This window comes from Urocitellus parryii, chromosome 1 (genome assembly GCF_045843805.1).
Source record: "Urocitellus parryii isolate mUroPar1 chromosome 1, mUroPar1.hap1, whole genome shotgun sequence".
In the NCBI taxonomy this organism is placed as follows: domain Eukaryota; kingdom Metazoa; phylum Chordata; class Mammalia; order Rodentia; family Sciuridae; genus Urocitellus; species Urocitellus parryii.
The window spans coordinates 266,519,430-266,543,961 of record NC_135531.1 but is presented as its reverse complement, the minus strand read 5'-3'; the positions used below and the strand labels follow the sequence as shown (position 1 = coordinate 266,543,961).

The following is a 24,532-nucleotide window of genomic DNA, read 5'->3' as shown; positions in this document are numbered from 1 at the left end:
GCAGTTTCTTTTAGGTGTGGCAGGGCAGGCAGCCTGATTGACATGTCAGCTTGCAAGAGGGCCAATTCTGCCTCCAGAGTGGCTTCCAAGGAGCTTGGGACACCTTTGTAACTTCCCAACAGAAACACACTCAATTGCAGCTCTTAGATCCAAGATCTGTGAGGTCAAGTATGGCTAAGTGACTTGAAATCCTACAATCCCATGCTGTTGGGGCCCAAACCTACCCTACACCAATTCAGCGAAGCCTGAGACTGCATGCCAAGTCATATGCACTGTTCTTTATTATCACATGTTGCCCATAGCGGGGGGGGGGGGGGGAATGGGGAGGGATCCCTCTGGCAGAGAAGTAGAAGAAAGGAGGAAGGGGGAACCATTTATTTTCTGCACTCTGCCCTTCCTCCCAGCTGACAGTGGTAGGGGTTTGGTCACCAGCTTTGGGCTAAGGAAGCGGAACCCCTTAGATACAAGCACAGTGTTGTGTGAGAAGGTTGGGTACTGTCTCGTACTTGAAAGAGTAACCTCCATCTGAGGTGGTACGGACGTGCAGGGGCCTCATGGTTCCTGGGAGGGCAGCGCAGCAAGGCTGGGCCCCTGGCACCAAAGAAAGGGGCTGGACAGGGGTAGGGGGAACCCCAGGGACTGGCAGGGGGAGGTCTGGCGGAGTGGGCAGTCCACAGCCACCATGACAGTAGTGAAAGATGAAGCTGGGAGGATGCACGATCCACCGGTCCCAGCCCAGCTCCTGGAAGGAGATGTTGAGTGCAGCTCTGTGGCAGTAGGCATGGGCAGCAGGTTCCTCTGGAGGCCTCTGTAACAGGCGCAGAGCTGCAGGAGACCAAGGCCAGGGCATTGGGGGAGTGGATCGCCGAGCTCTCTCCCCTCCACTAGGTGGTCTGGCCCGAGTATGGGCCACCAGGAAAGGTGTGGTCTCTGGCCGGGCTGAGCAGGAACAGAGAGGACATCGCAGCAGTAACACCAGGACAGGGTGAGTCAGCAGAGGGAGAGCAGAGGTGTCCAGATGCAATACGGCCCAGCGAGAGGGTGCCTGGCCCAAGGACATGGGCACAGCCGTGGGTCCCCCAGACGACAGTACCAGCAGGCTTAGCAGGGGCCCAGAGCTATTGGAGACCACTGTGTCCTTCTTGTCTAACCCCGTATGGAACCACAGCTGGGCCGAAGTCACCTGTCGGCTGCGTGTGTGGTGGGAAGGCCGGAACACATACGTGAAGACACCTTCCTCAGCCTCCTGGACCAGCCCTCCAACAGCTGGCTGGTCCTCACAGCTGGCACCTGCAAGGGACAGTAGAAAAGAGAGAGGGCAGCCCTGACCAGCAAGACCTGGAACCCTTCTCCCCCCGCCTCATCAGGAGAGATGTGGCTGCCATTCACCAGTGGTAATGTTATGCCATACACTCTGCTGAGGGCCCTCTCAGACCTGGGGCTTCTCCCAAGTCTTGGGAGAACTGAAATAGCCTCCCCATTTTTTCATTTAATTATTAAAGCATTTTAAAAATGTAAAACAGGGCTGGTACAGGGGCACAGTCCTGTAATACCAGCAACTCAGGAGACTGAGGCAAGAAGATTGCCCCGTTGAAGCCAGCCTCAGCAACTTAAGGACATCCCATCTCAAAACGAAAAAAAAAAAAAATATATATATATATATATATATACACATATATATATAATAAAAAGAGCTGGAGATGTAGCTCAGTGGTAAAGGGCCTCTGGGCTCAGAGATATTTCAGAAAAAGAAGGAAAACAATATTAGACTATATTAAACAACATTAGAACTAGAATTAGATTGAAATTACTTGGTTATATATAATAAATACACACATACATACACACCTTATAAATGTTTTAGAAAGCAAGAAAAAGGAAAGACCAAGCATAGAACCAAAATATGAGAATTTCAATCTAGTATGCCCCCTGACCATTGTGGATCATCCTCAGTGAAACAAAATTATATGACAGAAAGAAAAAAAATACAATATAGGGGTTGAGTATAGAATTCAGTTGTAGAGTGCTTGCTTCACATGCATGAGGTCCTGAGTTTAATCCCCAGTACTGCAAAAAAAGAAAAAAAAATACACATACACACACAAAACATCACCAACTTCTCTTTGAGGTAGTTTTTCAATTAATATTCCACAGAGCAATGTGTAAGAGTTTCTGTCAGCTGGGTACAGTGGCACACACATGCAATTCCAGCAGTTCAAGGGGCTGATCCAGGAGGATCCCAAGTTCGAGGCCAGCCTGAGCAACTTAACAAGACCCTGCCTCAAAATAAAAAGGACTGGGATCTGGAGAAGTAACTCAATGATAAAGTGCCCCTGAATTCAATCCCCAGTATCAAAAAAGAAAAGAAAAGTTGGGCTGGGGATGTGGCACAAGCGGTAACACATTCGCCTGGCATGCATGGGGCGCTGGGTTCGATCCTCAGCACCACATAAAAATAAAATAAAGATGTTGTGTCCACCGAAAACTGAAAAATAAATATTAAAAAAAAAAGAAAAGTCCCTATCACTCTCTACCTTCACCAATATTTAGAATTGTTAGACTTTGTTATATTACTCTTTATAACTCTGGGAGTGTCAGAAGCATTATATGAAAAGTTTTTAAAAATAATTCCATTTTTAAAAGATTAATACACACACACACACACACATATAACAGGAAGAAAGGAAAGAAAAAGAAGAGGAGGAGGACTAGGGATGTAACAGAATAGAGGGCTGTCCTTCCCAAGAAAGAGCAGCTGGCATCTTTGCCCCCACATACATTGATGGTAGTAAATAATCACGGGCCAGCCCCAGGCAGTTGGGGCTATACTATTACACAGCTTCTTTCATTATAAATTCATAAAAATTGATCCATTTTGCAGATAAGAAACTGAGGCTTAGAGAGATGAAGTGATTTTTCAACATCTAAATGGCCATACTGGAATTCTGCCTGATTCTAAAGTCATACTTTTCTCCAGTATGCTGCAGGTGGGCTGAAGCCAGGGAGGCAGAGGGTCCTCCGTGAGAAAGTTGGGCCAGATGAGGTGAAAGCACACCCAGAGGAGGGCTTTATTCATTCAGTCAGTAGAATGAGGGGAAACACAAATGGAAGTGAGACAGGAACTCAAGAGAAGGTAGACTAGCTTCCCAACTAATCAATCCTCCTGCCTCCCTGATATCTCTCTTCAAGTCTCAGCTACCTGGAGCTGAAGAAACAAGGCTTGGGCAGGGAGCAGAGGCAGAGTTAAGAGAAAAGATAGCAGGAAGAGCCCAAGCCCAGAGAGCTCTGCCTCTAGATGCCTCCCATGTTCCAGTCACTCTATAAGCTCACCAGCTCACTCAACCCTAAGAGTGGGCATTATTGAGGAGACAGAGGCTCAGGGGACTTTAGTAATTGACCCACTGATGCTAAGCCAGCTGAGTGGCAGGGCTGGGATTCAAACCCAGGTCATCCTGCTCCCAAGCCCATGCAGTACCAGGTGCTTCTCAAAGTCACCTTGCTGGTTCCCCACCCTTGTTACCTGTGGCTGGAAAAAGGATGGCCTGGGAGACATCCTCCTCCTCCGGCTCAGAGCCCCTGCGTGTGAAGCCCCCCACAGCGTGTCTTCTGGGCAGCCGCCTGATTCCAGGACTCCCACCTTCCCCCATCACTGCTGGGGGCCCCAAGGCATCCAAGAACAGGGCCCTCACCTTGGCCAGGACAAGTTCCCTGTCCAGCTCCAGCCCATGGCAGCCCTGCCCACCCTGCGGGGCTAACAGCAAGAGCAGCAGCAGGGGCAGCTGAGGTACCATAGCTCACCTGGCCCTGCCAACGGGGAACCCACACCCTGCCCTGTGTCCTCTCTATCAGGGTCTGCCCAAGGCCTCTGCAACCTCCTCTCCCCATCCCACCACCTGCCCTCTTCTATCCTTCTCACCCCTCTTCCCCAGCCCTTCCCACGCCCTGCAGCCCAAGTCACCCCTGCCCATGGCATTGAGACCTCCTATCTCTGACGCAGAGGTCTGTGGCCCTGAGCCTTATCTCCCACTGGGGCCAAGAATGTGGGAGAGGGGGCTGGGGAGGATGTTCACCCTGAGTGACCTGACCCACACATACAAACCTCTTCCCCCTACACACACACACACACACACACACACACACACACACACTGTCTCACATCTCAGCACCCAGCACAGAGGTGACCTCAGGTGGGACAGAAGCAGCCTGAGAGCTGGGTTTGGCCAGTTTCTGAAAGTGTCTTTTGTCAGAAAGACAGAATGCATCAGCTTCTTTAGCCCCTTTGAGAGCCCTTCAACCAAGCAACTGCTGGGCTAGCCTAAGCGAAGGGTTGGGCTGCAACTAGAACTGGGGCTTGGGTGGGGGGCAGGTGGTCCAGCCTGCTCTATACTTAGCCTGGAGGAGCCAGTCTGGGCCCTTGTCCTCCAGCTGTGTCATCAGAGAATATTTTTGGGATTGGCAGCTGCAGGCGCCTCTGCCACTCAGGCCCAAGCCTGGCGGGCAGTTGGGGACCTGGCGGCTGGAGGTGGGAGGGAGGAGGGGAAAGAGGCCCAGGCCGTGGGAGGGGGCTGGGAAGAGAGCAGGAAGCCAGGCCGCGGGCAGAGGAGGCTGCGGGGCCCCTCGCTGGAAAGGCAAACAGGAAGGACTGCCCCCTAAGCTCTGGGCTGCGGGCCGGGGAGTCTCCGCCGCGCGCCAGAGCTGCTGCTCCAGGCCGAGGGTAAGGAGGCGAGCCGGGAAGGGGTGGACTGGGGCGAGCTCCGCGGTTCCCCAACGCTCCAGCCTTCGGGACTCGCGCTGCTCTCCCGGCCTCGGCGCCACCGCCGTCCGCCCTTCCCCCGCGCCGCGGCGGGCCATCCGCAGCCACCGCGATGAAGGCAGGCTCAGGGGATCAGGGGAGTCCCCCGTGCTTCCTGCGCTTCCCGCGGCCCGTGCGGGTGGTAAGTGGCGCGGAGGCCGAGCTCAAATGCGTGGTCCTGGGGGAGCCGCCGCCCACTGTCGTGTGGGAGAAAGGCGGGCAGCAGCTGGCGGCCTCGGAGCGCCTGAGCTTCCCGGCGGACGGCGCCGAGCATGGCCTGCTGCTGAGCGGCGCGCTGCCCACCGACGCCGGGGTCTACGTGTGCCGCGCTCGTAACGCGGTCGGAGAGGCCTACGCGGCGGCCGCGGTCACCGTACTGGAGCCGCCGGCCCCCGAGCCTGAGCCCCAACCCGCCGAGCACCCGCTGCCGCCTCCCAGAAGCGGGGAGGGCGCCCCCGTGTTCCTGACGGGACCCCGGTCCCAGTGGGTGCTGCGGGGGGAGGAGGTGGTGCTGACGTGCCAGGTGGGGGGCATCCCCGAACCCACGCTGTACTGGGAGAAGGATGGGATGGCCCTGGATGAGGTGTGGGACAGCAGTCACTTCGTGCTGGAGCCCGGCCGCGCCGCGGGTGGCCCGGGGACGAGCCTGGCGCTGCGCATCCTGGCGGCCCGTCTGCCAGACTCGGGCGTCTACGTGTGCCACGCCCGCAACGCGCACGGCCACGCGCAGGCCGGCGCGCTGCTCCAGGTGCACCAGCCCCCCGAGAGCCCGCCGGAGGACCCCGAAGAGGCCCCCGCTCCGGTGGTGGAGCCTCTCAAGTGCGCGCCCAAGACCTTCTGGGTGAACGAGGGCAAGCACGCCAAGTTCCGCTGCTACGTGATGGGCAAGCCTGAGCCTGAGATCGAATGGCACTGGGAGGGCCGTCCCCTGCTTCCTGACCGCCGCCGCCTCATGTACCGCGATCGCGATGGCGGCTTTGTGCTCAAGGTGCTCTACTGCCAGGCCAAGGACCGCGGGCTCTATGTCTGCGCGGCGCGGAACTCTGCTGGCCAAACGCTCAGCGCTGTGCAGCTGCACGTCAAAGGTAGCGCCCTCTGAGCGTTCTGGGGCTGGGGAGGGGCCTCCATCGCCCTCTGAGGTCCTCCTTACTCGTGCTCCCCTTGGTGCCCAAGTCTGGGCGACAGGCGGAAACATTAAATACCAGTTTCCTAACTGACTGCTTCAAACCCCTCAGAGATTTGATTTAGTAGGTTTCCAAGACACTCTGGAATTTCTTAGCCCATTCCAAGGCACTAAGAAATGGTTGATGCACAAACCGCGAGAACCCTAGATCTCTTCTCCAGTGGTTTCCAACCTTTGCTATCTTAGCCCTTCCTCAACTGGATTCCCATTTGTAACTCCAATATGTAAGACAGATATAAGGAACATTTTTATCTGTCTAATCGAATAAGGCTAGGTCTAAACTTACAAGGTTAATCAGTGAGAACAAGGGACTGCAGTATTGAGTGCACACATTTGGAGTGGAGGCTGGATGCATAGTGGGTCTAATCTCTGAACCTGTGGGGAAGGCCCTGATGCTGACATCAAGTAGAGAAACTATTCATTCACTATTCATTCCCATAATTTTTGGCTATTCTTTCATTAAACTGCTCTTTTAAGTTTGAAAAAAGAGGAAGGTGAAGGAGAGAAAATTTGTTTTTCAAACTTGAATCACCAATAATATCTAATGAATGCTTACCTTATTCACAAACAGAAAATTCATACAAAACAAAAACACACCCCATGCTCACACTGGAAGTTAAAGTTCTCTATAATAGGATTTCATCACAACATGAGGGGTTATACCTTCACTGGTTATTACTCAACTTTCTGCTGGGAAAAAAAAAAATGTTGACAAATTCTTCCAAGCCCTGCCTGGCACTCACTCAAGCGTGTGGCACCTGGGCTGTAGCAGTGGTCTCACTGGTACAGCTTTATGTGCAAGAACTTGCCAGGCCAGTGCTGAATTGGAATTTCATCAAGAAAGAAAAGCCCAGAGGGAAGGCAAGAGGAACTTCCCAGAGTGCCATAAAAACCAGCTTCTCCAGCAACCCAAGTTAACCCGCTGGTATTTTCCAGCATCATATGTCTTTTTATATTTTCTCTTTCCTAACTTTTCTTTCTTTCTTTTTACTATATTTTTGAAAATGGTTAGAATACCTTAATAATGAAATTCGACTCGGACCCTGGCAGAATTTGTGAGGTGCCTCTGAGAAGCCTAAGGGATCAGTTTGAAAATCACTGACCTGAGATCTAACTTCTCCCCTTGCTTTTCTCACTTTACAAATAAGGGAACTGAGGCACAGGTCTTGCTCAAGGTGATGTGGCTAGCAAGTGTCAGGGTCAGATGAGAAGGCCATCGTTTGACCTCCCTTCTTATAATTTATGATTTTATGATTCCATATGCCTGCTGTCTCTGGGGAAAGAGCAAAGAACGAGATCTCATGTATGTTCAGGAGCCCGCTTCCCGGGCTGGCCTCTCTCCAGAGCCTTCTCTTGTCTCTCCCCTCTCCGCAGAGCCCCGCCTCCGCTTCACGAGGCCCCTGCAGGATGTGGAGGGCCGGGAGCATGGGATTGCCGTGCTGGAGTGTAAAGTGCCCAACTCCCGCATTCCCACAGCCTGGTTCCGAGAGGACCAGCGGCTGCTGCCCTGCCGCAAGTATGAACAGATTGAAGAGGGCACCGTCAGGCGCCTCATCATCCACAGGCTGAAGGCAGATGATGATGGTGTCTACCTGTGCGAGATGAGAGGCCGGGTGCGCACAGTGGCCAATGTCACAGTTAAAGGTCAGCTGGCCAGTGGGAAGAGGCTGAGGCTGAGGCTGTGGCCGGCAGGTGCCTAGCCCTGGGCTGATGGCTTGCCGTGCACATCTCAGGGCCCATACTGAAGAGGCTGCCCCGGAAGCTTGATGTGCTGGAGGGAGAGAACGCCGTGCTGCTGGTGGAGACGCGAGAGGCCGGGGTTGAGGGGCGCTGGAGCCGTGATGGGGAGGAGCTGCCAGCCACCTGCCAGAGCAGTTCTGGTCACATGCACGCCCTGGTCCTTCCAGGGGTCACCCGAGAAGAAGCTGGCGAGGTCACCTTCAGCCTAGGCAACTCCCGTACCACCACTCTGCTCAGAGTCAAATGTGAGGACATGAAGGCCTCTGCCCAGGAAGGCCAGGGTGGGAGGGTGACCAGACACCAGAGCCTGGGTCAGCAAAGTATATTCAAAGACGTAGGGCTGTGGGAGGCTTGAGCAAGATTGAGTGCAAACCCTGCCCTTGTCTCAGGTGTCAAGCACAATCCTCCAGGACCTCCGGTGCTGGCTGAGATGTTCAAGGGCCACAAGAACACGGTCCTACTGACCTGGAAGCCTCCTGAGCCACCTCCTGAGACCCCCTTTATCTACCGCCTGGAGCGGCAGGAGGTGGGCTCTGAAGACTGGATCCAGTGCTTCAGCATTGAGAAAGCTGGAGCCGTGGAGGTGCCAGGCGACTGTGTGCCCTCGGAGGGTGACTACCGTTTCCGCGTCTGCACAGTTAGCGAACATGGCCGCAGTCCCCACGTCGTGTTCCATGGTTCTGCTCACCTTGGTGAGTCATCCTGCTAGACCCTGCCTGTTAGTGGCTGTACCCCAAGTCATGTCCTCCCATCACCCCTTCGCTCTCTCCCAGCCCTCAGTCCCTGTCCTCAGGGACTGCCAGCCCAGCCCTCTGCTTTCTGGTTTCTTCACTCTGTCCCCTTCTGGTTCTGATGGTCATACTCTGTCCTACCTCAGTGCCCACAGCTCGCCTGGTGGCAGGTCTGGAGGATGTGCAGGTATACGATGGGGAAGATGCTGTCTTCTCCCTTGATCTGTCCACCATCATCCAGGGGACCTGGTTCCTTAATGGGGAAGAACTCAAGGTTAACAAGCCAGAGGGCCAGGTGGAGCCTGGGGCCCTGAGGTACCGAATGGAACAGAAGGGTCTGCAGCACAGACTCATCCTGCAAGCCGTCAAGCACGAGGACAGTGGGGCCCTGGTTGGCTTCAGCTGCCCTGGTGTACAGGACTCAGCTGCCCTCACCATCCAAGGTTGGTGCTGGCGGGGCCCCCCAAAGGGCAGACAGGGTCAAGACACGGAAGTCCTGTTGGCCAAATACAGCAAATACTGTTCCCCTTTCTCACAGGCTAAGAAGCTCATATTGAGAGGTCAGAGGCCAATAGGCCAATTTCAACCTGTGTGCAACATACAGGGCATTCATTTTCTCTATAGCATCACATCCCAATTCTCCAGAGTGTTTTATGCTTTATAGAAATCTGTCACTTTTGTCATATCATTTGGAAGGCATGGACCCTGACCTTTAGTTCCTGACTGCTTCCTGCTCCATCATAGCAGTCTCCCTATGTGCCAGGGCCAGTCCGAATCCCTTGACATTAATTAACACTATCCTCTTAACAACCCTATGAGATAGTCTCTTTTGTCATCCCCATTTTATAAGTGAGACAGCTGAAGCACAGAGAAGTTAAATAACTTGTTCAGCATCACAGAGCTACTGAATGGTGGTGTTGGATTATGAACCCAAGTAGTTTGGCTCTAGAATCCCCCTATGCCCCCTGTTGAGACAGGGAAGGAGAGAGGATGAGGCATCCCTGAGGAGGACAGTTAGAGTAGAGTGACTGAGAATTCAAGGAACACTCTAGTGTTTGCCATCTCACCATTACTGGAGTTTGTTAGACCAATCAAGAAATGAGCAGTGCCCAAGTTTGGGCCTCAAGAGGGCCAGCTACCAGCCAGCAAGCTGAGAGCAGGGGAGAAATGAACAGCAGCCAGGATCCAGCACCTCAGAATCGCCTGGAGGGCTGGTTGATAATGCAGACTCCCTGGCCCCTGCAAACTCAGACTTCTAGAATCTGCCTTTGGGGCAGGCTCTCTAGGAATCCTCAAATCACTGCTCTAAAGAGTGAGTATATCAGCCTTTGGTAGTTGGTTTTCTGTTGCCCTAATAGAACCAGATGCTGGCTACTTTAGAAAGAAAAGAGCTTTGCTTCACTGACCATTTTGAAGGCAGAAAGATTGGGCGGCATCATCTCCTTAGTCTCTGGGGAGAGCCCTCTTGACTGAGTCACGAGATGGCAGTGTGTGGAGGATGACAAGTGAATAGATGGCCTTGCTTTGTAACAAGCCACTCGCAAGACCTAACTGGGGTCATGTGAGAACAACATTGATCTCTTCCAAGGATGATGCTCCCAGTGACCTAATTTCCTCTCGATAGGCTCTATCTCTGTAAAGTCCCAGTGCCACCAAGCTGCCATGAACCTTTGGGTCTCCCATTCAAATCATATCCATTTAAATCATAACCACACAAAAATTCAAACTTATATTTTTAAACCCCAATAAATACACAAATGGCAGCTCTCCTCCCAGATGTTCATGCGCACAGTGAGAGGGATGCTGATCTGAGGCACAGCTTGCTGAGGAAACTGAGTGTGGCTATTTGTCCCCATGCAGAGAGCCCAGTGCACATCCTGAGCCCCCAAGACAAGGTGTCACTGACCTTCACGACCTCGGAGCGGGTGGTGCTGACCTGTGAGCTCTCGAGAGTAGACTTCCCAGCAACCTGGTACAAAGATGGGCAGAAAGTGGAGGAGAGCGAGTCGCTGGTGGTGAAGATGGATGGGCGCAGACACCGTCTAATCCTGCCTGAGGCTGAAGTCCGAGACAGCGGCGAGTTTGAATGCAGAACAGAAGGGGTCTCAGCCTTCTTCAGTGTCACTGTCCAAGGTCAGAAACCTACTGGCCTGGGCTCCTCCAGCTGAGGCCAATTCTGGGGCAGGGCAAGCCTTTCCCCCTGGTCTGTCCGCTTGGGGTTCCCTTAGAAGCAGGGCTTAGTGGCCAGGGTGCATATTTTAGATCAGCTGCACTTGCTTCTTTACCCTCTCATCACCTTCTAGCACACTTGACCCCCACATACCCTCTGCTGGATGAGGCGAAAGAACCAAATGCAATTAAGAGTAAAAAGATGGGAGGTAACATTTACTGGGCATCTCACTCTGAGCCTAGTGCCATGGTAGGACTTCAAATATTTACTGTTTGGTTCAATTTTTCACATCTAGATGAGGGGTAATACAATTCCAGTTCACATAAAGGGGCTGAGGCTCAAAGAGGTGATGTGGTTTACCCCATATGTAGCCAGCAAACACCATACACCACACCCAGGACTAGCCTCTGCTTACTACTCCAGGTGGTCAGATCATACAGAAGTGTCGAGTGCCTGGTCCAGTGGTTCTCACCAGACAATCCATGGTCCAACCGCTTCAGGAGCACCCTGGAGGCTTATTATAAATGCACATGTCCAGGCCTCCTGGGCTCTCCAGAGCAAGAACATCCAGGACCTGGGGTCCTCTGTTAACCAAGCCAGCTCTCAGGGAGGGCAGTATGGGAGCACTCGTCCTGCTCATCCTCCCCGCCAACGGGAAATCCTGTTCTCAACACCATTGCCAGGAGATCCTGTGGCCCCTGCCTGAGTGCCCCCCCATGGCAGGGAACTCACTACTGTTAGCCTTTTGTCACTATAACAAATAATTATAATTATTAACTTAATTAACTTACAAAGAGAAAAGGTTTATTTTGGTTCACGTTGGTGGAGGTTCCAGTCCAAGATCAGGGACCCATTACTTTGAGCCTCAGCTAGAAGTGCTAGTGACAGTGGCCAACTGCTCACCTCATGGCCAGAAAGCAAAGGAAAGGAAGAGGCTGGGGTTCCACAGGCCCCTTGAAGGGCATGCCCTCAATGACCTCCTGCTTGGCACCTCCTCCTATAGGTCCACAGCATCTCCAAAAGTGCCACCCTGGGACCAAGTCTTTGCACATGGAACTTTGAAGGCACAACCATATCAAACATAGTACTACCCATATGAGCAGCTAGTTCCCACCAGTTAAGCCACTCTCCTCCTCTTGCCCCTCCTGGGGACTTTATTGTGAAGGAAGTAGCAAGCTCAGCCAGTGTGGCTTGTGACAATGACCTCCCTCCTGCCTAGACAAATGTGGATACCACTGTGTGAACTCTATGATTTTTTTCCTCCATGTCCCCACCCAGCTACCTCTGATCCTCTGGGAACCAAAAGATCTCTCAAGGGCCATATGATCTTTGTCATGGCCTCGCCTGCCATGCTATCAAGAATCCATATCATTGTCCCTGAAACTCCTACACAGTAGCTTTAAGCACTTCTCAATGTCTTTGCATGCAGAGACAGTACCTCCTGACATGAGACCAGTTTGGACTCCTGTCTCCTATGTGTGTGTGTGTGTGTGATCCATCTCTTTTCCCCACCCCAGATCCCCCAGTGCATATCGTGGACCCCCAAGAGCATGTGTTTGTACATGCCATAACCTCTGAGTGTGTCATGCTGACCTGTGAGGTGGACCGAGAGGACGCCCCCGTGCGCTGGTACAAGGATGGGCAGGAGGTGGAGGAGAGTGACTTCGTGGTACTGGAGAATGAGGGACCCCATCATCGCCTGGTGCTGCCTGCCGCCCAGCCCCCTGACGGGGGCGAGTTTCAGTGTGTCGCTGGAGAGGAGCGTGCTTACTTCACTGTCACCATCACAGGTGGGGGACCAGCAGCAGCAGCAGCTGTCATACTCCTGTATCTTGCTGATCAGACTCCCTCCCGTTCTCCACCAGGGCCTAGCCATAGTCTGGAAGTGTGTTGTCACGATCACATTGGTCCTGGCTACCTGTCACCAGGAAAGCCCTGCCTTCTCCATTGTCCTGGAGACCCCACCAAGGGGAATCTTTGGGGACAGTAACTATACTGCAGGGCCAGGGGTCTCAGGAACAAGAAGGTCAAAAGATCCCAGAGCCCTGCAGGTGACCCCAGCTCTACCTGGAGGCCCGACCCTCCTCTCCCCCATTCCCCATTCCACCCTTCATACAGCCCTGTCCCAACCCAGGAATACGGAGTTTGTACACCAAAGCCTGGAATGTTTTGGTAACTGCACTTTTGTCCCCCTGACCATGACAGCTATCTTTGGGGGACCATGTGTCTCTAGCTGCTTACAGCTAAAAGTCCTTCTTGTTCAACACATGGTCTGCTTTCCAGGACATAGGGAAGAGGCTTGGATCAGGGAGGGCAGCAGGCACAGCTGCCCCAGCCCCTCATGCGCATTGGTGGCTGTCCCTGTTCCCCAGATGTCTCCTCATGGATTGTGTACCCCAGCGGCAAAGTGTATGTAGCAGCTGTGCGCCTGGAGCGCGTGGTACTGACCTGTGAGCTGTGCCGGCCCTGGGCTGAGGTGCGCTGGACCAAGGATGGTGAGGAGGTGGTAGAGAGCCCAGCGCTGCTTCTGCAGAAGGAGGACACTGTCCGCCGCCTGGTGCTACCTGCTGTCCAGCTTGAGGACTCCGGCGAGTACTTGTGTGAAATTGATGACGAATCTGCCTCCTTCACTGTCACAGTCACAGGTGTGGGTCCACCCCAACTCCCCAGAGTGACCAGAGAACAGTCCTGACCCATGGGGGAAATGGCTGAATGTCCTGTTGCTTGTGTGCACATGGGAGGAGGAAGGCCTGGGCGCGGGTGCATGCACCAGGGTCCCTGCAGGGAAGAGCCCAGGATGCCCCATTCCAGTGAACAGGCCCTTCCCCAGTACAAGGCCAGGACTAGTTGTATTCCACCAGCTCATTGATTAAGCACTGTCTCTGGGCCAGGTGCCAGGAGTAATTGGTGAGTGATACAGATACAGTCCCTGTCCTTGGGGAGCTGCCAGTCTAGCTGGGGAGGCAGCTGTTAACCAGGGGTCGCAAACGGGCAGTCCCTGGGACCCTGGGCAGCCCACAGGTGTGTTTTGTTTGGCCTGCAGAGTCTTACCAAAGTCAGGACAGTTCAAATAACAATCCGGAGTTATGCGTCCTCTTGAAAAGGCCGAAGACCCGGCGGCTCTGGTCCCGCTTCCCCCCTTGGCGACGATCTGCTGGTGCTGAATAGCCCCATAGTACCGGGGCCCCCATTCCTCTGCCCACCCTCCCTGCCATTCCTTTTTGCCTCTCCCCAGACCGCTTCAGCCCCTGACCTAAGGTTCCTGGCCCTTGTGGGCATTTGCATTTGCGACCCCTGTGTTAAACCAATAAACACGCAAATAAACATACAGCGACACCTTGTGATAAGTGCGGTGAGGGAAGAGGGCTTGAGAGCAGAGAGGAGAGGCAAGGAGGGCCTTGGAGGAAGTCGCCACTCCACACATAGGGCCAGTCCTGGGCTGGGCTCCCAACATTTAGCACCTCTTAGAAAACTGAGTCTGACCTCCTGGCATGCACAGCCTGGCAGGAAAGCCAGACATGTCAGAGAGCGGGTAGCCCAGGGTCGCCATAGGAATCCCAAGGTTACAAGCTACTCGCCCGGTAAGGGCAGCAAGCAGGGTCTTTAGAACTGATAGGAGAGTTGAGTGGGGATGGGGGTGGGCAGAGAACAATCTAGACAAGAAAAACACAGGATAACTGTGGAAGTCATACTGGTTCCATGCAGGAGACTTTGGGCTGCAGCTCACAGCGCCAATTCCAGTGTGCATGTGTGGAGGGTGGTGATGTTTAGGAAGCTGTAGGTGACAGAAGATGGCTGCCCTGGAGAGACCATCCCACTGCTGGTACTGTCCTGTTCCCCTGTCCCTTGCCATGTCCTAGGAGCCATGCCTAGCCCAGCTGAGCTGCTTAGGGCGCCCTGCTCCCTGCACCCCAGTCAGCTGAGCATGGCACACCAAGCCCACAGTGCCAGTGAGGCCTTGTGCAGGCGTTCTAGCCTATGTCCATTCACTTTCACTCTCTCCTTTCCCCGGCCCTGGCCAAATATAATGGCCACAGCCACCCTAATTTCAGCCTGCACTTGGGCTTCCCACAAAACACCAGGCTATTCACACAAACACCACCTCAGCTCCAGGCCAAAGTGAATCAAGTCGCACACCAAGTTCAAGTCCCAGGGCTGTTCAGGTCTCATTACTGCACCCCGCCCTTACAACCACTGCCCCCATCACGTCCTGCACCCCACAGGCAGCCACCCTCTGCTATCTACTGGCCTCCATGGGCCCCGGACAACCAGCCTGCATCCTCCAGTCTCTGTAAGCAAGCCCACGTAGGAAGGTGGGTTGCCTGAGCTCCAGCCAGCAGTCCCTATGGAGGCCGAGGGCTGGTCCGCGCTTTGGATACGACTGCCCATGCGCACACCACGCCCGGAAGCTAGCAGTTCCCCACCCCTGCCACAAGGGGGCAAAAGGCACTAAAATCATGCCGACTTGAAGATCCTGAGGGAACAAGGGCGCTAAGGGATGTGAATAGGCTTCGTCTCATTGCACTGGTCACTTCCAATAGTGAAATGGCTTCCTTTCAGTGGAGGAGTCACCAGCACTTGGAGATGAGCTCTCAGGATTAGCACGTAGCAACCCTGAGAACTCTTAGGTGTTGGCAACTATCATGCACAAATGCAAAAAGTGTTACTTAGTTCCTTCAAGCCCAGGTGTGGAATCCCCATAGCTGCCTGCAGAGTGTGTGCCTCCCTTGAACAAATGGTGCTTCTTCCTTATGCCTTTGAGTACCTGTAACCAGCTATGAGTTTAAGAAAATTGCTTTATCACTCTGCACCTTAGTTCCCTCATCTGGGAAATGGAAACCTCACGCTGTGAGGTTTAAAGTGTAATGTGCTAAGGACTGTTCCTGGAATCTTAGGAGGTAGTATAAAAGTGTTTGTATTTCAGATCCACCACCTCTTATTCAAAATTCTAAAAAAAAAAAAAAAAAAAAAAAAAAATTAAAAAAACTCTTAAAAACTAAAGGCTTTCTGTAAGTTTGGTATGCAAACTCATTTCAGTGAATCCTGAATTTAATTGCTGTGAATCCATTTATACTCTTTAATTATCCATTAGAGTAAGTGTATTTGTATATTTGCATTTATAAGATATGAATATATCTTTTCATATATCCTACTGAAGGTGAATACATGTTACATTGCAGAAATGTTGATGTGGTTGGTTATGGGGAGAGGCCCCCAGCAGAGGCTGAGGATATGTGGTATATGAGAAATACACCATTTCTAAAATCCAAATCCTTATGAATTCTGGAACTTCTCTGGTGCCAGAGATTACAAGAGCAGATCCTGGACCTATTGTTTTTTATTATTCTACTCATTATTCTTATTATCATATGGGCAAGAGGGCTTCATGCTGCCAGATACCTCCAGGGAGGCCGACAGCCTGTGGTTGCCCCACTTTGCAGAACCCCCCGTGAGGATCATATACCCTCGGGATGAGGTGACCTTGATCGCCGTGAGCTTGGAGTGTGTGGTGCTGATGTGTGAGCTGTCTCGAGAGGACGCCCCAGTGCGCTGGTACAAGGATGGCCTGGAGGTGGAGGAGAGCGAGGCCTTGGTTCTGGAGAGTGATGGCCGCTACCGCCGCCTGGTGCTGCCCGCTGCCCAGCCTGCGGACGGAGGCGAGTTTGTGTGCGATGTTGGAGATGACTCAGCCTTCTTCACGGTCACTGTCACAGGTGAGCAGATTCTGGGGCACCCAGGGCAGTAGGAACTAAGGGATAGATACACTCAACTATCCTGAATTCTTGTATCTTAGGGACTCCCCAGCCTCCTCATTCTCAGAGCCCTGCTCTCCAAAGTCAAGTTGAGAAGGGACTGCAGGTGTGGTGAAAGGAATCCCAGCAGTTAGAACCATTCATTCATTCATTCAGTCAGTCAATAAATATTTACTGAGTGGCTACTATGTGCTTGGCACTGTTCTAGGTGCTGAACCAATGAGACAAAACCTCCTATCTTACATTCTAGTGAGGGCACACAAACAGGTGGTGCTAAATATACCAGAGGCAAAGTAGGGGAAGGAGAGGGAAGTGAGGGGGGAAGAAGGAGGGGGTATGTTGAGGTTGGTTCTGGGTGTGGATCCATCTACATCTTCTGTCTGTGGGACACTGGACAAGTCACTTTCCTCTGTGGAGACCTCAGATCCTCATCTATACAGTGCAGTGGTCCAGAGTAGCTAAGGAATGAGCTGCAGGTGCTCAGCACAGTGTCTGGCACACAGCAAGTGCCCCCTGGGTTGTGCTGCAAGTGGAGAGGGCTTATTTTCTGGTGGGCAAGGCAGGGAGAAGCCCACTGGCTGAGCCCCATGCCCCTACCTCCGCTCACCCACCAGCCCCACCAGAGAGGATCGTGCATCCAGCAGCCCGTTCTCTGGATCTGCAGTTTGGAGCTCCAGGGCGCGTGGAGCTGCGCTGTGAGGTGGCCCCTGCGGGGTCCCAGGTGCGCTGGTACAAGGACGGCCTGGAGGTGGAAGTCTCAGATGCCCTGCAGCTGGGTGCTGAGGGGCCTGCCCGCATCCTCACCCTGCCCCATGCCCAGCCTGAGGATGCCGGGGAGTATGTGTGTGAGACCCGCGATGAGGCCGTCACCTTCAACGTCAGCCTCGCTGGTGGGTGCTCCCAGCCATCCTGGGGCAGGGAGGAGAGGCGGACGGGGGCTCATCCTCTTCTCTCTTTGTGCAGAGCTTCCTGTGCAGTTCCTTGCTCCAGAGGCAGCCCCCAGCCCACTCTGTGTGGCCCCTGGGGAGCCAGTGCTGCTGAGTTGTGAGCTGTCCCGGGCTAGTGCCCCTGTGTTCTGGAGCCACAACGGGAGGCCTGTGCAGGAGGGCCAGGGCCTAGAGCTCCAAGCCGAGGGTCCCCGCCGTGTCCTCTGCATCCGGGCTGCAGACCTAACCCATGCAGGTGTCTACACCTGCCAGACCGGGACTGCCCCAGAGGCCCCAAGCCTCAGCTTCACCGTCCAGGTGGCTGGTGAGTGGAACGTGGGCAAAAAACCTGAGTAGCAAGCATCCCAAAATGCATGGGCCTCCTGCTCTGCTAGCACCCCTCGTCCACCCCGTGCCCACCCGTTGCTCCTTTCCCATCATGCCTCCCTCTCCCCTTCTTACTGCCCTAGAGCCTCTCCTTCCCGGTGACCCCCAGCTCTGACCCCACAGAGCCCCCTGTGCGGGTGGTGACCCCTGAGGCGGCCCAGACGAGGGTTCGAAGCACCCCAGGCGGGGACCTGGAGCTGGTGGTGCACCTCTCCGGGCCGGGGGGCCCTGCGCGTTGGTACAAGGACGGGGAGCGACTGGCGAGCCAGGGGCGGGTACAGCTGGAGCAGGCCGGGGCCAGGCAGGTGCTGCGGGTGCGGGGGGCACGGAGCGGGGACGCTGGGGAATACCTGTGCGACGTACCCCAGGACAGCCGCATCTTCCTCGTCAGCGTGGAAGGTAACAGTGTACCCCTCACGCTTTTTGGCCCTGGCAACCCAAGGACCACTTCCTGTTATTTTGGACCCTTTTCATGTCCCACCCCACCTCGAGGCCTCTGCGCCCACCAGTGTGTGCGTGACCGTTAGCTTGGAGAGGACACAGGGCTCCCTGGTGGCCAAGAGCAGCGGCTCTGGAGTCAACCCACCTCTGCTCCCCCATTGTGTTGAGCCAAGTAGCTCAACCTCTCTGAGCCCCAGCTCTTCAACTAGGGGGAGTGCTTGTCCTCTAGGGTTGCTGTGACAGTTAATGCTATCAATACGATCGATCCATGGTAGGTGATTTATTATTACTCTAGAGTGGGGGCAGGCACCAGGCTGGGATTGAGAGGACCTGGCTAAAAGGAGTGAGTGGCAGGGAGCTGACGCCTGCCCTCTGGGCCAACCCTGACCAACACAATAGGTCCTCAGCAAAGATGTGCTGACTAGTGGGGAGGGGAGGCAGGGGTGAAAGGAGAGGAGGGGAAACCCCAGCCAGCTCACTGCCCCACCGCCCTCCAGAGCCACCTCCAGTGAAGCTTCTCTCTGAGCTGACGCCATTAACGGTCCACGAGGGCGACGACGCCACGTTCCAGTGCGAAGTCTCACCGCCAGATGCAGAAGTCACCTGGCTACGCAATGGGGCCGTCGTCACTCCAGGGCCCCAGCTGGAGATAGCCCGGAGCGGCTCAAGCCACTCCCTGACTGTGCGAGGCTGCAAGCTCGAGGACTCCGGGACAGTGACTGCACGGGCGGGGAGCACCGTCACAAGTGCCCGGCTGCATGTCCGAGGTTTGTGTCCCCCTGCCCTGGCCCCAGCAGCCTGCTGCTCCTGCCTGGGGAGGGACCCAGCGAGGCCCCAGCCTCGGGCCCCAGCTGCTCCATGGCCGCCCCTCTTCTGCCCCGCAGAGACGGAGCTGCTGTTCCTGCGGCGGCTGCAGGACGTGCGCGCCCAGGAAGGCCAGGACGTGTGCCTGGAGGTGGAGACCGGCCGGGTGGGCGCCGCGGGGGCCGTTCGCTGGCTGCGAGGCGGGGAGCCCCTCCCGCTCGACTCCCGCCTGGCCCTGGCCCAGGACGGCCACGTCCACCGCCTCTTCATCCACGGCGTCGTGCTCGCCGACCAGGGCACCTACGGCTGCGAGAGCCACCACGATCGCACCCTGGCCAGGCTCAGTGTGAGGCGTGAGTGCCCCGTCCTCTCCTAATGCATCACCCACCCCATGACGCTGCCTCTGCTGGCCGTCCTAGAGCCCCTGAGACCCCCACCAAAGTGCCCCTTGCCGCTGAGGAAAGTCGGCCCTGGCCATCCTAGTCCAGGGGTGCAAACTGAAGCAGCTTGCCCAAAGCAAAACTTCTTTTTTCTAACGTTTTCTATTTACCTCAGAAGCCCATATGGCTTTTGCATTCCATTTCATATACCCAAGGTGGCTTTGCTATACACATAAATATTATATTTCAAAAAGATTCTCTGTGTTTAACTTAGTCACATGCCCCAGGGACACACATGCCCATTTAAGAACCTGGGGTGGCTGACAAATAGCACTTTCCACTCCTTAACCTCAGCTGGAGCTCTATTAGCTGTGTGACTTCACTCAAGTTACTTAATTTCTCTGAGCCAAATCTCCTGAAAAGGGGGGCTGAACTCTATCTTTAGGGTCTTTAAGAACATTAACTGAGATAACATAAGAAATGCTCACCCAGAGCTTAGTGAATGGTTATTGTTGGTGATAATGTTCTCTTCTAATTCAATCATCACAATAAATTCATGTTTCAATGTTATTCATCTTGTACAATTGGAGAAACTGGGGCCCAGAGAAGTCAAGCAGTTTGCCTGAGACCACACAGTACACAAACTTGGCAGAGCTAGGTTCCAGTCCCAGTGGATCTGACTTCAAATCTCCTGCTCTTTCTAGTATCACAGCATTCCTCACCCAGACTCCTCAACCCTCTTAACCACACCTCACCAGATTCCAGTGTCCTCCTTTCCTAAACCCAGTATGCTCCCCTCCCCCATGTCCAGCCAGTTGTGCTCCCTTCTTGTCCCCATCCCCATTCTTGAGTCTGTAGCCAGAGCCGCAGATTGGGTGCTGGAGACTGTGGGTAGAGCCAAGGGGTGAGTAAGCCTCTGTGGCCCCTGCCCAGATCTGGAGCTGGCGTCCATCCCATCCCCATCTCCCCATACCAGCGCGGCAGCTGAGAGTCCTGCAGCCTCTGGAAGATGTGACAGTCATCGAGGGGGGCAACGCCACCTTCCAGCTGCGGCTGTCCCAGGAGGGTGTGATTGGGGAGTGGGCCCGGGGTGGAGTCCGGCTGCAGCCGGGGCCCAAGTGCCACATTCATGCGGAGGGCCACACTCACCGTCTGGCACTCAGTGGCCTGGGCCTGGCAGACTCGGGCTGTGTCTCCTTCACGGTGGATTCCCTGCGCTGTGCTGCCAGACTCACTGTGAGAGGTGCGGCTGATCGCCTGCGTGTGACCTCTGATCCTACTTACTACCTGTGTGGCCTCCACTGACCCTGCCTGTCCCCGTGTGGCCCTCACCGACCTACCTTGTACAGTGTGACTCCTCTGCTCCTTCCATTCCCGTGTGGCCCCACTGCCCCAGCCAGTGAGCTGAGCTCCCCACCTTGAGCATGGCCATGCCAGTGTGGTCCCTGTTGTCTGCCTGCCTGAAAATAGCCCCACTGATCACACCTGTCTCCTGAGGCCCTTCTGCCTGAGGCCACTCAATTCCTCTGATCTGCTGACTGTACCTAAGGGTGATTCCACTAGCAACCTTGCTGGAAAGCCCCCATTTTTTGCTTCCAGACCAATGTGTTCCCCACTGACCACACATAGATTACTATAGGGTCCTCCACTGCCCAGTGTCTGCTGCTATCCAACTCAGCCAAGCATGGACTCCCCCACTAACCATGCCTATAGGTGAATTCATGGACACCTCTGTTCCAGTCTCCTCCAATCCCCTCTATCTCCCAGCCATGTCCCCTACTGACCACCTTAAATTGTGTCTTCCAGCTAGTAACTCTCACCCATTGACCCTATCACTCTGCTGTGCCCCCAATGACCAGCATCCCCCTTAAACTACCTGCACCTGCATGTCCCCCACTCAGTGGCCTTCACTCATCAATTTGTGCTGGACACTGACCCCTTATGCCCACATGTGTCCTCTTTGTCCCTGAAAGCTGGGTCATCTTGCCCTTACCCATGATCCTTGTGCACTGTCCTCCCTTTCCCACTCAGAGGTCCCAGTGACCATTGTGCAGGGGCCACAGGACCTAGAGGTGACAGAGGGAGACACAGCTACATTCGAGTGCGAGCTTTCCCAGGCCTTGGCTGATGTTACCTGGGAGAAGGTCAGAGCCCAGCCCAAGTGCAAACCTTGTCTGCATAACCACAATAACGATAACGGAAACAACTAATACCCACTGAGTGTGCCTGGCACTGCACTAAGATTGACATTACATTGAGGCCTTTAGTCTTCAAAACCTTTACTTTTTAAAACCTCAGGGGTAGGCCTTTTTTCCAGTGTTTGTTGCCTAGGGAGAAACTGAGCTAAGGAGATGAATTTACTTGCCCAAAGGCAGACAAAAGGGCTAGAGCCATAATAGAATCCAGATTTACCTAATTCTAGAATCCCCGCACATTCCCCATGTGATCTGGTTTCCTGAACCTGTGGTGCCCCTTCTGGGCCCTAATGTCTCTAAAGGGTTACACCTTTCAAAGAGGCTCTTGGTGAAGCCCGACCCTAGCTTGGGAACTTGGGCACAAGTAAACTCGCCTCCAGACTACTTGGCAACGACAGAGGGCGCCGCCCTCCAGAGCCGCGGTTTCCAGTACCCAGGTGAGCTCGGCCCGACTCTGCAACTCCGCCCCTAGGACCGGCGCGCGCTCACCCCCAGCCCCCGGCTCCGGCTCCAGGCCCTCGGGACGCGCCGCCTTCTCCAGCTGCGGCGCTGCAGTTCCTCGGACGCCGGGACCTACAGCTGTGTGGTGGGGACGGCCCAGGCCGGGCCGGTTCGTCTGATCGTGCGCGGTGTGTACAGGGCAGAGCGGTGGCTGGGCGCTCGACGGGCACTGGGACCGCTGACTGTTCTTTCCCCAGGGCCGACCCCGGGGGGCCTCAGAGAGGGGGCGTGGCGTGGGTGTGGCCGGGCACCTCCCCTTCCACTCAACCCCTCCTCCCGCCCCGCTCTGCCCCAGAGCGCACAGTGTCGGTGCTTTCCGAGCTCCAGTCTGTGCGCGCCCGCGAAGGCGACGGCGCCACGTTCGAGTGTACGGTGTCAGAGACCGAGACCACCGGGCGCTGGGAGCTCAGAGGCCGCCCGCTAAAACCCGAAGGCCGCGTCCGCATCCGACAGGAAGGTCTGTCCGCCTTTCTACCCTCTCTGACCTGCAGCCCCGCCCCAGGTTAGACAGACCCGCCCACCACGATAAGCTCCGCCTCTAGCTCGAATAGGCCCCGCCCCACCAGACAAACCGGCTTTCCAGGACTTTTCTCCGCCCCCAGCTCTGAGTCCGGTTCGCTCCGCTTCCCGCTCCGCATCCCAAGGAACACCTTCCTAGTCCGAACCCACCCCGGGCCTTCTCTATCCCCACCCTCTCCCCTGAACCCTCCCCAGAGGCGGATCCGGCCTTGCTAGCTCCCCCCATCACCCCCAGGGAAGAAACACATTCTGGTGCTGAGCGAGCTGCGAGTCGAGGACGCGGGTGAAGTCCGCTTCCAGGCGGGACCCGCCCAGTCCTTGGCTCTGCTGGAGGTGGAGGGTAAGCTACTGAGGCGGGGCGACAGGGAAGGGGGCATCACCTCCGCTCTGGGACTGAGGGACTGGCGGCTGGTCCCAGTAACGCTGCCTCCCCTCTCTCTTCGAGGGCGCTCTTGGGGCGGATCACAGAGGGCAACGCGTTTCCTGGGGTAGAAGAGACTGTGGATTGGGGATGCAGAGGAATGGACTGTGGCACGAAGGGCTGATGCCTGGAGTGGAAGCCACGGGGAGGGATGCTGCGTGTCTCCTCCTGGGCCATGGGTGTTTCTATTAACTTAAGCTCCTGCCCGCCCCGCCACCCGCTCCCAGCATTGCCTCTCCAGATATGCCGCCGCCCCCCTCGCGAGAAGACTGTTCTTGCCGGCCGCCGGGCGGTGCTGGAGGTGACCGTGTCCCGCTCCAGGGGCCACGTGTGCTGGTTGCGGGAGGGGGTCGAGCTGTGCCCAGGAGACAAGTATGAGATGCGCAGCCACGGCCCCACCCACAGCCTGGTTATCCATAACGTGAGACCAGAGGACCAGGGCACTTACTGCTGCCAGGCCGGCCAGGACAGTGCCAACACATGCCTGCTGGTAGAGGGTGAGTAAAGCCCACTGGGCAGAGGTCAGAGGGGCAGGCCTTCGGACCAGGCCGGCAGGCCAGGCAAGAGGGGGCGCTTTGGAGCTGCTGGGCTGAGACACCCTATGAAAGGTTTTCCAGGACTTGAGAAAGGTTCTTAGCAGGGGTGTGTTGGATCTGGAGGTGGGGGAGGGGTGCGATAGATCACACCCAGGACCGAGGGGAGGGAGCCCTGATTCCTTAACAAGAGTGGCTTGGTTCAGAGCCAGTGTCCCCAGCTTCCTACTCCTCCTCTGTCAGGCTTCTCTTTACCCCCTCCTGCCTCTGGACCCTGTTTGGCTCTCCTGAACACCCCATTTTTTTTTTTACCAGTTCCTCTCTTTTCCCACTTACCCACCAAAAGCTGTACTGACCTCACCCTTCCTGCTCTCTGCTGGGCTGGCTTTTGCCTCTCTAAGCAAGTTCAACATCAACAGAGGGCTCCCAAGCTAGCTTCATTTCCTCCTCTGCTATGTAGGAGATGCCTTGCCAGTCTAACCCAAATTCCTGCATTCCCTGTACATGCCCTGCTCTGCCCCACCCTCAATGACCCCACCTCCCTGCCCCCATGACAACCTCCACAGAGGCTGTGAAAGGGTGGGGCACAGGCGGGGGTCCAGCTGTCCCTGGGTGGGTGCCCAGGCTCTGCCAGGGAGGAGGAAGGCAGCCTCTTCTCCCCCAGCCCCACTCGGTGTCATTCCTCTGCAGGTGACTAGCAGGACCCAACCAGGCAAGGCAGGTGCCCTCGGACAGCTTGAAAAGCATGTGCCCTTACACAGGGCTGGGTGGGGTGATGGGAACCAGAGGTGTTGGGAAACAATAAAAGTGCTGTAGCTCATTTTCTTGCCTCTCTGTGTGCCATAGGAGGACAGACCTTGCCTGCAGCCCCTGTAGTAAGTGGCACAGGGCCCAAGGCTGCAGTGCTTCCAGCTTGGCCCACAGAAGTGCCAGCCACTGAAGACCACCACTCCTGGCAGAGGCCATGCAGTTTGGCACATTTATAAAAGATTGTAAAACAGGGCGGGGTGGGGAGAGACAGAAGCATGAGGTGTCCAGGGTGGCATGACAGACACC

The 24,532-nt window shown here is 55.3% G+C and overlaps 2 protein-coding genes across 5 annotated transcripts; one reads left to right on the top strand and one right to left on the bottom strand.

Moving 5' to 3' along the window:
* Positions 1 to 320: 320 nt before the first annotated feature.
* Inha (inhibin subunit alpha) lies at positions 321 to 3,896 on the bottom strand. The gene is made up of 2 exons (XM_026390419.2): positions 3,521 to 3,896; positions 321 to 1,290 (listed from the first exon to the last, which is right to left on the bottom strand). The coding sequence occupies exons 1-2, from the start codon at positions 3,789 to 3,791 to the stop codon at positions 458 to 460; spliced, it is 1,104 nt and encodes a 367-aa protein (XP_026246204.2). The 5' UTR covers positions 3,792 to 3,896; the 3' UTR covers positions 321 to 457.
* Positions 3,897 to 4,549: 653 nt separating this feature from the next.
* Obsl1 (obscurin like cytoskeletal adaptor 1) lies at positions 4,550 to 24,283 on the top strand. Of its 4 annotated transcripts, XM_026390414.2 has the most exons (21): positions 4,550 to 5,877; positions 7,350 to 7,619; positions 7,709 to 7,960; positions 8,105 to 8,407; positions 8,593 to 8,889; positions 10,307 to 10,579; positions 12,134 to 12,406; positions 12,989 to 13,261; positions 16,058 to 16,330; positions 16,984 to 17,259; positions 17,333 to 17,620; positions 17,806 to 18,081; positions 18,621 to 18,890; positions 19,008 to 19,280; positions 20,284 to 20,550; positions 21,339 to 21,451; positions 21,975 to 22,131; positions 22,299 to 22,460; positions 22,758 to 22,862; positions 23,171 to 23,440; positions 24,167 to 24,283. In XM_026390414.2, exons 1-21 carry the CDS (start codon positions 4,866 to 4,868, stop codon positions 24,172 to 24,174), a joined length of 5,691 nt encoding a protein of 1,896 aa, XP_026246199.2. In that variant the 5' UTR covers positions 4,550 to 4,865; the 3' UTR covers positions 24,175 to 24,283. The 4 variants fall into 4 exon arrangements, with proteins under 4 accessions (XP_026246199.2, XP_026246202.2, XP_026246200.2 ...); XM_026390417.2 differs by lacking the exon at positions 16,984 to 17,259; XM_026390415.2 differs by lacking the exon at positions 17,806 to 18,081 and having other exon boundaries at positions 4,551 to 5,877.
* The last annotated feature ends 249 nt before the right edge of the window (positions 24,284 to 24,532 follow it).